This window comes from Scheffersomyces xylosifermentans (genome assembly GCF_036884685.1).
Source record: "Scheffersomyces xylosifermentans strain CBS 12540 chromosome Unknown RJT20scaffold_1, whole genome shotgun sequence".
Classification (NCBI taxonomy): Eukaryota; Fungi; Ascomycota; class Pichiomycetes; order Serinales; family Debaryomycetaceae; genus Scheffersomyces; species Scheffersomyces xylosifermentans.
The window spans coordinates 3,081,662-3,095,907 of NW_027042939.1; the positions used below are offsets into that span (position 1 = coordinate 3,081,662).

The 14,246-nt window shown below is 39.9% G+C and overlaps 1 protein-coding gene across 1 annotated transcript; it reads right to left on the minus strand. All coding sequences in view use genetic code 12, as the record gives it.

Moving 5' to 3' along the window:
- Window positions 1-6,676: 6,676 nt before the first annotated feature.
- Window positions 6,677-13,156, minus strand: RJT20DRAFT_153044 (putative agglutinin-like protein; the record flags this gene model as incomplete). Its single annotated transcript, XM_064919078.1, has 2 exons — window positions 6,677-7,047; window positions 7,156-13,156. Coding segments are annotated over 2 exons (6,372 nt in total), but the record flags the coding sequence as incomplete, so codon positions are not given.
- Window positions 13,157-14,246: the final 1,090 nt, after the last annotated feature.

A 14,246-nucleotide genomic window follows, 5' to 3' on the forward strand; every position in this document is an offset into this window, starting at 1 on the left:
ATGAGGAAGACAAGCAGTCCCTCACAACACTAGACTGAGTGCCAAATTGACTGGTGGCATCAGTAACGCCTGCATCTTCACTGGTCTCAGCAGACGCTGTTACTCCATCATCTGTAGTTGATGAGCTTCCCCCATCTTGGAACTTGAATTATTACAGTGTCGGTACCCCCTTGTGAATCACTCACTGTTACCGATGTAGTATAATCTTCGTGCCAAGTTGAAGTTATAGTTGTCTCTGCGTTAGAAGGAACACTAACCACTGCTGTCAAACATTGTACATGTTGACTCGTTGTAACTTTTCAAAAATGACGTGGTTACTAAATGAAAGCAGGTCTCAGGATACAGCATCATCCAGGAAAAGGTTTCAACAGTATGTTTAACGGAGAGCGACGTGCTTTTCTGGGCTCCCCCAATAGAATGGAACTTCCAAGCCATCTAATTGACACTTGCAAAATATATTGATATTGAATGTATCCAATTGTGTGTATACGACCTAAATGAATCTATGTAGGAATAGAAATTTAATGAAATATCGAAAAAAACATGCCTTCGAAGTCAAAGGGATGCAAAATATTGCAGGAAAGAAAGAAAACGAAAATATATTGATATTGAATGTATCCAATTGTGTGTATACAACCTAAATGAATCTATGTACTAATAGAAATTTAATGAAATATCGAAAACATGCCTTCGAAGTCAAAGGGATGCAAAATAGAATTCAAAAATTTAAGTAACCAGAGAACAAAAATATGTTAATATCAGTCCAAACTGTGCGGTGTATGTAATCAAGAAGAAACCCCGAAACATTGAAAGTTTAAAACAATAACGTTGTTATAAAAGAAATTAAGAGTATGCTGAGCGAAGAGATCTTCGTTATAGATCCTGTGCCTTCGTAACTTGTGACTTCAGGTGTAGGGATAGATGATGCTGAAGTAGTTAATTGCTGTAAAGTGGTTGGGGAACTCGAATCTGTGCCTGAAGTTGTTTTACCAAATTCATTACTATCCGAAGCCACTACATCCCAATTTTCGTGGCCGCTGGCTGTCAATTCATGAGGTCTCAGAGGAATTGAAATTGTGTCTGCAGTTTCAGAAGAATTGATTTCACTTGTAGCAGACAATGTGATGGGTGTATAATTATTGCCACTGTGACTTGTTGAAGGCAATGGTGTCTCCCTTGTCAGGCTCTTACTTTGGTTGCCATCATTGGCAGTTGATGTTGATAACTCAATGGTCTGAGTATCACTAGGACTGCTGCTGGATGCGGAGACCACAATTGTAGCTATCAAAGAGGTTGCATCTGTATCTATGCTGGAAAGCCTATCATCTTCGGAAGATAATTTCAGGATAGTGCTAGTAGCTGCACTCTTAAAACTGCTTTCCCCATGGTCTAGCGTAGCAGTCAAGTCATATGTTGACTTAACACTTACATCAGGTTTGTCGGATATTACTTCAATTACTGTACCAGTCTGACTTCCAGATACAGTGTATGTGGAGGTAGCATCACTAGTCCAAGCTGTGGTCCAGGTTACTTGAGGATGACTTACTGGTATGGAGCTGTTGTAGTAACCTGTCCACGGAGTCGAACTTGAAGCGGAAACAAGGCTAGATGGAACAATTATAACAGTATCGGTACTGCCTTGAATTTCGCTGGTAGCTGATTTGGAGGACTCTCCAGTCCAAGCGGACGTCAAAATACTTTCAGATACTGATGGTACTTCCACGATTACAGTATCAGTACCACTTTTGTGATCACTAGAAGTTACTGAAGAAACGACGTCTCCACTCGAACTTGGCGTACTACTTGTAACATACGACGGTACTTCTACAATAACGATATCAGTTCCACCATGACTGTCTGTTGAAGTAATTGTTGTTGTGAAAACACCTGTCCATGTCGATGAAGTAGTTGTCAGTACAATTGAAGGAACTTCATTGATCACAGTATCAATTCTACCTTGAATGTCTGTTGAAGTGAAATTACCGCTCCATGTCGATGAAGTAGTTGTCTGTGCATTTGAAGGAACTTCGACAATTACTGTATCAGTTCCACCATGAATGTCTGTTGAAGTAATTCTTGTTGTGAAATTACCTGTCCATGTCGATGTGGTAGTTGCTTGAGCATTTGAAGGAACTTCGACAATAACGATATCAGTTCCACCATGAATGTCTGTTGAAGTAATTGTTGTTGTGAAATTACCGGTCCATGTCGATGTAGTAGATATCTGTGCAATTGAAGGAACTTCATTTATCTCAGTATCAATTCTACCTTGAATGTCTGTTGAAGTCATTGTTGTTGTGAAGTTACCGCTCCATGTCGATGTGGTAGTTGCTTGAGCATTTGAAGGAACTTCGACAATTACTGTATCAGTTCCACCATGATTGTCTGTTGAAGTAATTGTTGTTGTGAAATTACCGGTCCATGTCAATGTGGTAGTTGCTTGAGCATTTGAAGGAACTTCTACAATAACGATATCAGTTCCACCATGACTGTCTGTTGAAGTAATTGTTGTTGTGAAAACACCTGTCCATGTCGATGAAGTAGTTGTCAGTACAATTGAAGGAACTTCATTGATCACAGTATCAATTCTACCTTGAATGTCTGTTGAAGTGAAATTACCGCTCCATGTCGATGATGTAGTTGTCTGTGCATTTGAAGGAACTTCGACAATTACTGTATCAGTTCCACCATGAATGTCTGTTGAAGTAATTCTTGTTGTGAAATTACCTGTCCATGTCGATGTGGTAGTTGCTTGAGCATTTGAAGGAACTTCGACAATAACGATATCAGTTCCACCATGAATGTCTGTTGAAGTAATTGTTGTTGTGAAATTACCGGTCCATGTCGATGTAGTAGATATCTGTGCAATTGAAGGAACTTCATTTATCTCAGTATCAATTCTACCTTGAATGTCTGTTGAAGTCATTGTTGTTGTGAAGTTACCGCTCCATGTCGATGTGGTAGTTGCTTGAGCATTTGAAGGAACTTCGACAATTACTGTATCAGTTCCACCATGAATGTCTGTTGAAGTAATTGTTGTTGTGAAATCACCTGTCCATGTCGATGAAGTAGTTGTCTGTGCATTTGAAGGAACTTCGACAATTACTGTATCAGTTCTACCATGAATGTATGTTGAAGTAATTGTTGTTGTGAAATTACCAGTCCATGTCGATGTAGTAGTTGTCTGTGCATTTGAAGGAACTTCAATGATCACAGTGTCAGTTCCACCATGAATGTCTGTTGAAGTAATTGTTGTTGTGAAATTACCGGTCCATGTCGATGTAGTTGTTGCTTGAGCATTTGAAGGAACTTCGACAATTACTGTATCAGTTCCACCATGACTGTCTGTTGACGTAATTGTAGTTGTGAAGTTACCGGTCCATGTCGATGTAGTTGTTGCTTGAGCATTTGAAGGAACTTCGACAATTACAGTATCAGTTCCACCATGAATGTCTGTTGAAGTAATTGTTGTTGTGAAATCACCTGTCCATGTCGATGTAGTTGTTGCTTGAGCATTTGAAGGAACTTCGACAATTACTGTATCAGTTCCACCATGGCTGGCTGTTGAAGTAATTGTTGTTGTGAAATTACCGGTCCATGTCAATGTGGTAGTTGCTTGATCATTTGAAGGAACTTCTACAATAACGATATCAGTTCCACCGTGACTGTCTGCTGACGTAATTGTTGTTGTGAAATTACCGCTCCATGTCGATGTAGTAGTTGTCTGAGCATTTGAAGGAACTTCGACAATTACTGTATCAGTTCCACCATGACTGTCTGTTGACGTAATTGTAGTTGTGAAGTTACCGGTCCATGTCGATGTTGTAGATATCTGTGCATTTGAAGGAACTTCTACAATTACTGTATCAGTTCCACCATGGCTGGCTGTTGAAGTAATTGTTGTTGTGAAATTACCGGTCCATGTCAATGTGGTAGTTGCTTGAGCATTTGAAGGAACTTCTACAATAACGATATCAGTTCCACCGTGACTGTCTGCTGAAGTCATTGTTGTTGTGAAGTTACCGCTCCATGTCGATGAAGTAGTTGTCTGTCCATTTGAAGGAACTTCTACAATAACGATATCAGTTCCACCGTGACTGTCTGCTGACGTAATTGTTGTTGTGAAATTACCGCTCCATGTCGATGTGGTAGTTGCTTGAGCATTTGAAGGAACTTCGACAATTACTGTATCAGTTCCACCATGAATGTCTGTTGAAGTAATTGTTGTTGTGAAATTACCGGTCCATGTCGATGTAGTAGTTGTCTGTGCATTTGAAGGAACTTCAATGATCACAGTATCAGTTCGACCATGAATGTCTGTTGAAGTAATTGTTGTTGTGAAATTACCTGTCCATGTTGATGTGGTAGTTGTCTGTGCATTTGAAGGAACTTCGACAATTACTGTATCAGTTCCACCGTGACTAGCTGTTGAAGTAATTGTTGTTGTGAAATTACCGCTCCATGTCGATGTGGTAGTTGCTTGAGCATTTGAAGGAACTTCAATGATCACAGTATCAGTTCCACCATGACTGGCTGTTGAAGTAATTGTTGTTGTGAAATTACCGTTCCATGTCGATGTAGTTGTTGCTTGAGCATTTGAAGGAACTTGGACAATTACTGTATCAGTTCCACCGTGACTGTCTGCTGAAGTAATTGTTGTTGTGAAATCACCTGTCCATGTCGATGTGGTAGTTGTCTGTGCATTTGAAGGAACTTCGACAATTACTGTATCAGTTCCACCATGACTGGCTGTTGAAGTAATTGTTGTTGTGAAATTACCGCTCCATGTCGATGTGGTGGTTATATGTGAATTTGAAGGAACTTCGACAATTACTGTATCAGTTCCACCATGACTGGCTGTTGAAGTAATTGCTGTTGTGAAATTACCGGTCCATGTCGATGTAGTAGTTGTCTGTGCATTTGAAGGAACTTCAATGATCACAGTATTAGTTCCACCGTGACTGTCTGTTGAAGTAATTGTTGTTGTGAAATTACCGGTCCATGTCAATGTGGTAGTTGCTTGAGCATTTGAAGGAACTTCTACAATAACGATATCAGTTCTACCGTGACTGTCTGCTGACGTAATTGTTGTTGTGAAATTACCGCTCCATGTCGATGTGGTAGTTGCTTGAGAATTTGAAGGAACTTCATTGATCTCAGTATCAATTCTACCTTGAATGTCTGTTGAATTCATTGTTGTTGTGAAATTACCGCTCCGTGTCGATGAAGTAGTTGCTTGAGCATTTGAAGGAACTTCTACAATAACGATATCAGTTCCACCGTTACTGTCTGCTGACGTAATTGTTGTTGTGAAATTACCGCTCCATGTCGATGTGGTAGATATCTGTGCATTTGAAAGAACTTCAATGATCACAGTATCAGTTCCACCATGACTGTCTGTTGAAGTAATTGTTGTTGTGAAATCACCTGTCCATGTCGATGTGGTAGTTGTCTGTGCATTTGAAGGAACTTCAATGATCGCAATATCAGTTCCACCGTGACTGTCTGTTGAAGTAATTGTTGTTGTGAAATCACCTGTCCATGTCGATGTAGTTGTTGCTTGAGCATTTGAAGGAACTTCGACAATTACTGTATCAGTTCCACCATGACTGTCTGTTGACGTAATTGTAGTTGTGAAGTTACCGGTCCATGTCGATGTAGTAGTTGTCTGTGCATTTGAAGGAACTTCGACAATTACTGTATCAGTTCCACCATGAATGTCTGTTGAAGTAATTGTTGTTGTGAAATTACCGCTCCATGTCGATGTGGTAGTTGTCTGTGCATTTGAAGGAACTTCAATGATCGCAATATCAGTTCCACCGTGACTGTCTGTTGAAGTAATTGTTGTTGTGAAATCACCTGTCCATGTCGATGTAGTAGTTGTCTGTGCATTTGAAGGAGCTTCGACAATTACTGTATCAGTTCCACCTTGATTGTCTGTTGAAGTGTTTGCTGTTGTGAAATTACCGGTCCATGTCGATGTAGTAGTTGTCTGAGCATTTGAAGGAACTTCGACAATTACTGTATCAGTTCCACCATGACTAGCTGTTGAAGTGTTTGCTGTTGTGAAATTACCGGTCCATGTCGATGTGGTAGTTGTCTGTGCATTTGAAGGAACTTCGACAATTACTGTATCAGTTCCACCATGACTAGCTGTTGAAGTAATTGTTGTTGTGAAATTACCGCTCCATGTCGATGTGGTAGTTGCTTGAGGATTTGAAGGAACTTCAATGATCACAGTATCAGTTCCACCATGACTGGCTGTTGAAGTAATTGTTGTTGTGAAATTACCGTTCCATGTCGATGTAGTTGTTGCTTGAGCATTTGAAGGAACTTCGACAATTACTGTATCAGTTCCACCATGACTGTCTGTTAAAGTAATTGTTGTTGTGAAATTACCGGTCCATGTCGATGTAGTTGTTGCTTGAGCATTTGAAGGAACTTCGACAATTACTGTATCAGTTCCACCATGACTGGCTGTTGAAGTAATTGCTGTTGTGAAATTACCGGTCCATGTCGATGTAGTAGTTGTCTGTGCATTTGAAGGAACTTCAATGATCGCAATATCAGTTCCACCATGACTGGCTGTTGAAGTAATTGCTGTTGTGAAATTACCGGTCCATGTCGATGTAGTAGTTGTCTGTGCATTTGAAGGAACTTCAATGATCACAGTATTAGTTCCACCGTGACTGTCTGTTGAAGTAATTGTTGTTGTGAAATTACCGGTCCATGTCAATGTGGTAGTTGCTTGAGCATTTGAAGGAACTTCTACAATAACGATATCAGTTCCACCGTGACTGTCTGCTGACGTAATTGTTGTTGTGAAATTACCGCTCCATGTCGATGTGGTAGTTGCTTGAGAATTTGAAGGAACTTCATTGATCTCAGTATCAATTCTACCTTGAATGTCTGTTGAATTCATTGTTGTTGTGAAATTACCGCTCCGTGTCGATGAAGTAGTTGCTTGAGCATTTGAAGGAACTTCTACAATAACGATATCAGTTCCACCGTGACTGTCTGCTGAAGTCATTGTTGTTGTGAAGTTACCGCTCCATGTCGATGAAGTAGTTGTCTGTCCATTTGAAGGAACTTCTACAATAACGATATCAGTTCCACCGTGACTGTCTGCTGACGTAATTGTTGTTGTGAAATTACCGCTCCATGTCGATGTGGTAGTTGCTTGAGCATTTGAAGGAACTTCGACAATTACTGTATCAGTTCCACCATGAATGTCTGTTGAAGTAATTGTTGTTGTGAAATCACCTGTCCATGTCGATGAAGTAGTTGTCTGTGCATTTGAAGGAACTTCGACAATTACTGTATCAGTTCCACCGTGACTAGCTGTTGAAGTAATTGTTGTTGTGAAATTACCGCTCCATGTCGATGTGGTAGTTGCTTGAGCATTTGAAGGAACTTCAATGATCACAGTATCAATTCCACCAGGACTGTCTGTTGAAGTAATTGTTGTTGTGAAATTACCTGTCCATGTTGATGTCGTAGTTGTCTGAGCATTTGAAGGAACTTCAATGATCGCAATATCAGTTCCACCGTGACTGTCTGTTGAAGTAATTGTTGTTGTGAAATTACCTGTCCATGTTGATGTCGTAGTTGTCTGAGCATTTGAAGGAACTTCAATGATCACAGTATCAGTTCCACCATGAATGTCTGTTGAAGTAATTGTTGTTGTAAAATTACCTGTCCATGTCGATGTGGTGGTTATCTGTGAATTTGAAGGAACTTCGACAATTACTGTATCAGTTCCACCATGAATGTCTGTTGAAGTAATTGTTGTTGTGAAATTACCTGTCCATGTCGATGTGGTGGTTGTCTGAGCATTTGAAGGAACTTCAACAATTACTGTATCAGTTCCACCTTGATTGTCTGTTGAAGTAATTGTTGTTGTGAAATTACCTGTCCATGTCGATGTAGTAGTTGTCTGAGCATTTGAAGGAACTTCGACAATTACTGTATCAGTTCCACCATGAATGTCTGGTGAAGTAATTGTTGTTGTGAAATCACCTGTCCATGTCGATGTAGTTGTTGCTTGAGCATTTGAAGGAACTTCGACAATTACTGTATCAGTTCCACCATGACTGTCTGTTGACGTAATTGTAGTTGTGAAGTTACCGGTCCATGTCGATGTTGTAGATATCTGTGCAATTGAAGGAACTTCATTGATCTCAGTATCGATTCTACCTTGAATGTCTGTTGAAGTCATTGTTGTTGTGAAATTACCGCTCCATGTCAATGAAGTAGTTGTCTGTGCATTTGAAGGAACTTCGACAATTACAGTATCAGTTCCACCATGAATGTCTGTTGAAGTAATTGTTGTTGTGAAATCACCTGTCCATGTCGATGTAGTTGTTGCTTGAGCATTTGAAGGAACTTCGACAATTACTGTATCAGTTCCACCGTGACTGTCTGCTGAAGTAATTGTTGTTGTGAAATCACCTGTCCATGTCGATGTAGTAGTTGTCTGTGCATTTGAAGGAACTTCAATGATCACAGTATCAGTTCCACCATGAATGTCTGTTGAAGTAATTGTTGTTGTAAAATTACCTGTCCATGTCGATGTGGTGGTTATCTGTGAATTTGAAGGAACTTCGACAATTACTGTATCAGTTCCACCATGAATGTCTGTTGAAGTAATTGTTGTTGTGAAATTACCTGTCCATGTCGATGTGGTGGTTGTCTGTGCATTTGAAGGAACTTCGACAATTACTGTATCAGTTCCACCGTGACTGGCTATTGAAGTAATTGTAGTTGTGAAATTACCGGTCCATGTCGATGTGGTAGTTGTCTGTGCATTTGAAGGAACTTCGACAATTACTGTATCAGTTCCACCATGAATGTCTGTTGAAGTAATTGTTGTTGTGAAATCACCTGTCCATGTCGATGTAGTAGTTGTCTGTGCATTTGAAGGAACTTCGACAATTACTGTATCAGTTCCACCATGACTAGCTGTTGAAGTAATTGTAGTTGTGAAATTACCGCTCCATGTCGATGTGGTAGTTGCTTGAGCATTTGAAGGAACTTCAATGATCACAGTATCAGTTCCACCATGACTGGCTGTTGAAGTAATTGTTGTTGTGAAATTACCGTTCCATGTCGATGTAGTTGTTGCTTGAGCATTTGAAGGAACTTCGACAATTACTGTATCAGTTCCACCTTGATTGTCTGTTGAAGTAATTGTTGTTGTGAAATTACCTGTCCATGTTGATGTCGTAGTTGTCTGAGCATTTGAAGGAACTTCAATGATCGCAATATCAGTTCCACCGTGACTGTCTGTTGAAGTAATTGTTGTTGTGAAATTACCTGTCCATGTTGATGTCGTAGTTGTCTGAGCATTTGAAGGAACTTCAATGATCACAGTATCAGTTCCACCATGACTGGCTGTTGAAGTAATTGTTGTTGTGAAATTACCGCTCCATGTCGATGTGGTAGTTGTCTGTGCATTTGAAGGAACTTCGACAATTACTGTATCAGTTCCACCATGACTGGCTGTTGAAGTAATTGTAGTTGTGAAATTACCGCTCCATGTCGATGTGGTAGTTGCTTGAGCATTTGAAGGAACTTCGACAATCACTGTATCAGTTCCACCATGACTGGCTGTTGAAGTAATTGTTGTTGTGAAATCACCGGTCCATGTCGATGTAGTAGTTGTCTGTGCATTTGAAGGAACTTCGACAATTACTGTATCAGTTCCACCATGAATGTCTGTTGAAGTAATTGTTGTTGTGAAATTACCGCTCCATGTCGATGTGGTAGTTGTCTGTGCATTTGAAGGAACTTCAATGATCGCAATATCAGTTCCACCGTGACTGTCTGTTGAAGTAATTGTTGTTGTGAAATTACCGCTCCATGTCGATGTAGTAGTTGTCTGTGCATTTGAAGGAACTTCGACAATTACTGTATCAGTTCCACCATGACTGTCTGTTAAAGTAATTGTTGTTGTGAAATTACCGGTCCATGTCGATGTAGTTGTTGCTTGAGCATTTGAAGGAACTTCGACAATTACTGTATCAGTTCCACCATGACTGGCTGTTGAAGTAATTGCTGTTGTGAAATTACCGGTCCATGTCGATGTAGTAGTTGTCTGTGCATTTGAAGGAACTTCAATGATCACAGTATCAATTCCACCAGGACTGTCTGTTGAAGTAATTGTTGTTGTGAAATCACCTGTCCATGTCGATGTAGTAGTTGTCTGTGCATTTGAAGGAACTTCGACAATTACTGTATCAGTTCCACCTTGATTGTCTGTTGAAGTAATTGTTGTTGTGAAATCACCTGTCCATGTCGATGTAGTAGTTGTCTGAGCATTTGAAGGAACTTCGACAATTACTGTATCAGTTCCACCATGACTAGCTGTTGAAGTGTTTGCTGTTGTGAAATTACCGGTCCATGTCGATGTGGTAGTTGTCTGTGCATTTGAAGGAACTTCGACAATTACTGTATCAGTTCCACCATGACTAGCTGTTGAAGTAATTGTTGTTGTGAAATTACCGCTCCATGTCGATGTGGTAGTTGCTTGAGGATTTGAAGGAACTTCAATGATCACAGTATCAGTTCCACCATGACTGGCTGTTGAAGTAATTGTTGTTGTGAAATTACCGTTCCATGTCGATGTAGTTGTTGCTTGAGCATTTGAAGGAACTTCGACAATTACTGTATCAGTTCCACCATGACTGTCTGTTAAAGTAATTGTTGTTGTGAAATTACCGGTCCATGTCGATGTAGTTGTTGCTTGAGCATTTGAAGGAACTTCGACAATTACTGTATCAGTTCCACCATGACTGGCTGTTGAAGTAATTGCTGTTGTGAAATTACCGGTCCATGTCGATGTAGTAGTTGTCTGTGCATTTGAAGGAACTTCAATGATCACAGTATCAATTCCACCAGGACTGTCTGTTGAAGTAATTGTTGTTGTGAAATTACCTGTCCATGTTGATGTCGTAGTTGTCTGAGCATTTGAAGGAACTTCAATGATCACAGTATCAATTCCACCTTGATTGTCTGTTGAAGTAATTGTTGTTGTGAAATCACCTGTCCATGTCGATGTAGTAGTTGTCTGTGCATTTGAAGGAACTTCGACAATTACTGTATCAGTTCCACCATGAATGTCTGTTGAAGTAATTGTTGTTGTGAAATCACCTGTCCATGTCGATGTGGTAGTTGTCTGTGCATTTGAAGGAACTTCGACAATTACTGTATCAGTTCCACCATGACTAGCTGTTGAAGTAATTGTTGTTGTGAAATTACCGCTCCATGCCGATGTGGTAGTTGTCTGTGCATTTGAAGGAACTTCGACAATTACTGTATCAGTTCCACCATGACTGGCTGTTGAAGTAATTGTAGTTGTGAAATTACCGCTCCATGTCGATGTGGTAGTTGCTTGAGCATTTGAAGGAACTTCGACAATCACAGTATCAATTCCACCGTGACTGTCTGTTGAAGTAATTGTTGTTGTGAAATCACCGGTCCATGTCGATGTAGTAGTTGTCTGTGCATTTGAAGGAACTTCGACAATTACTGTATCAGTTCCACCATGACTGTCTGTTGAAGTAATTGTTGTTGTGAAATCACCGGTCCATGTCGATGTAGTAGTTGTCTGTGCATTTGAAGGAACTTCGACAATTACTGTATCAGTTCCACCATGACTGGCTGTTGAAGTAATTGTTGTTGTGAAATTACCGGTCCATGTCGATGTAGTTGTTGCTTGAGCATTTGAAGGAACTTCGACAATTACTGTATCAGTTCCACCATGACTGTCTGTAGAAGTAATTGTGGTTGTGAAATCACCTGTCCAAATCGATGTAGTAGTTGTCTGTGCATTTGAAGGAACTTCGACAATTACTGTATCAGTACCACCTGGTGTATCAGTAAGGGTAAGTGAGCTGGTCTGTAAGCCTGTCCAGGTCGTGGTTCGCGTAGTAGTAGGATTTGGCGGTCTCTTTGTTGGGATCTCTAGTATGACTGTGGCAGTTTGTCCTGGGGTAGCTGTGACAGTTGTGGTAGTCGTCTGGTACCCAGTCCACGTTGTAGTGGTGGTTACTGTTGGGATTGGTACATTAACTTCAATTGTTTTGGTATTTCCTGGTGCAGTATCGAATGGTAATGTAGCCACTTGAGTTGTCGACTTAGTCCAAGTCTTGGTAGTAATTACTACAACGTTACCATTAGAACCAACATTTGAATTATCATAGTTACCCCAGTTGAGATCAGTATCGTACTTATACCTCCGAAAATTAGAACAGACGTAGGTATTAGTATAAGAAACTATAAGACTTGAACCCAGCTGTCTTAGTAAACCATCGATAAATGGTCTAAAACCAGCAGGAATATTGTTATATGAGATCAGAAAACCATTAGAAGTACAGCTTGGTGTGAATGAAAATTCAGATTTTGTTTTAGGGAAGTACCAAGCGTTGAACTGATCAGTGATTGCGGCATGGACCGAAGAACAGTCCAAAGTTCCACCTGACAAACTGAAACCTAACGTACCATACATGTAGCCATTGGGACAGTTTCCTGCCAATACGTAATGTTGGTAGTTATTTGTAGATGGAGCAGCTCTGTTCCTAACAACAAAATTGTCAGGATCGTAGTAGCCGGAACTGGGAGAACCGGCTTGGAAATTGGCTGTAGTTGACAATTTATTTGGACCATCATTGAAAGTCACTGTATTAGTACCAGGTGTGAAACAGGTAGAGTCTTCAAGATCTGTCTGTAAGGCACTTCCACCAAGATTAAAGGTTACTGGAAAGTCCACAGTACCACTTGCGTATGTTGAGCCAGTAACGATTTTAGCTACAGTACATTGTAATTGTGAGTAGGGCACAACAATTTCACCAGGACTGAACTTACAAGTAGCGAAGACATCATTATTCACCTTAAGATCGACTGAATTGACACCATCGGATGTTGTGAATTTAAACACACAGGGCATATTTAATGTGAAGGTATCTCCTGCGTTTTCTTTGCTTCCATCAATAACCCAATTCAATGTTGCAATCCAACTGGGGTAGGCAGGAGATGAAATAGGATAATTACCAGCATTTTGGAATACAAGTGATTCAAAATTTGTAAACACACCGGTAACTTCCTTTGCAGCTGCGAAAGCGACAGAAACTATTAGTACAAGGTTTTTAATAAGCATTTGGCTGAGAAACTTGTGGTTGCAAAGTCATTTTCTCCAAATTTGCTTCAAGAAATACAGCGTCAATCCAGAGTTATATATTCATCAGCAATTGAATCAGAGTCCTCATATCATAACTCCGAATTCTAAGAGTTGAAGTTCGAAAAGGAATTTCTTAAAAAAAGACTCATTGCATAAGATATGTCCTCAGGGATGTACATGAAGCTTAATTTTTTGGCAATAGCAATCAATGAGATGTGTATACGCCCTGCTTGTTGCTTGGTGAATCGTTTTTGTTCTTAACTGGCCGACGTCACCGTCACCATCAAGGTATCTACTTCCATTTTTGTAGTATAACAGTCCTTTTCTCGGTTAAGAACTGAACTTTGCCAAACAAAGCACTGCAAGTGAAAAAGAATATGCACCTACACTGCCCTAGTAAGAATTCCACCATTTGTAATGTCGATGATGTTAGCTTGAGCTAGAATGAGGAACATATTTACACTTTCTTTCTGGTACATATAAGCCAAGTAACAAGCTAATGTAATCCACTTCTTTACGAAGTAAAATCACTCCCAACAAGTGAATTACTACACCATTTTCAAGAGATCATATAGTATATAGGAAGACCTTTATATTATTTAGTTAGTTAATATACAATTTCATTAAAGGAATTCTTTTATCTACTCAGAATGACATTCATTCCGAGTGCCTGTCTCTTTTTAACATTCCACCGCCAGTCATTTTTGCGACTATCAAAAGGAAATCTATTTAAGGGAGGTGCGACATTCATTTGAATAATACTGTACTAGCTGAATATCCGTATGAGGGTTCATGTAGTAAAGCTCCCATTCGACATGGTCATGGAAGTGTTGCAGAAAATATGCATAGGATTTAGTTTTTTTTCGCCAAAACTTCGCGTACTTTTAAGGTTTTCTTGGCTGCAATATAATGCCGCGGCCATTACAATTCATAATTTTCCGGGCCGGTATACTCATGAACTTTTCCGAGCCGGTACACTCATGAACTTTTCCGAGCCGGTACATTCCTGAAATTCTCCTCTCCTAGAAGTGCTTAAAGTGGTGAAAGTGCTAGCAAGAGGCTATTTTAT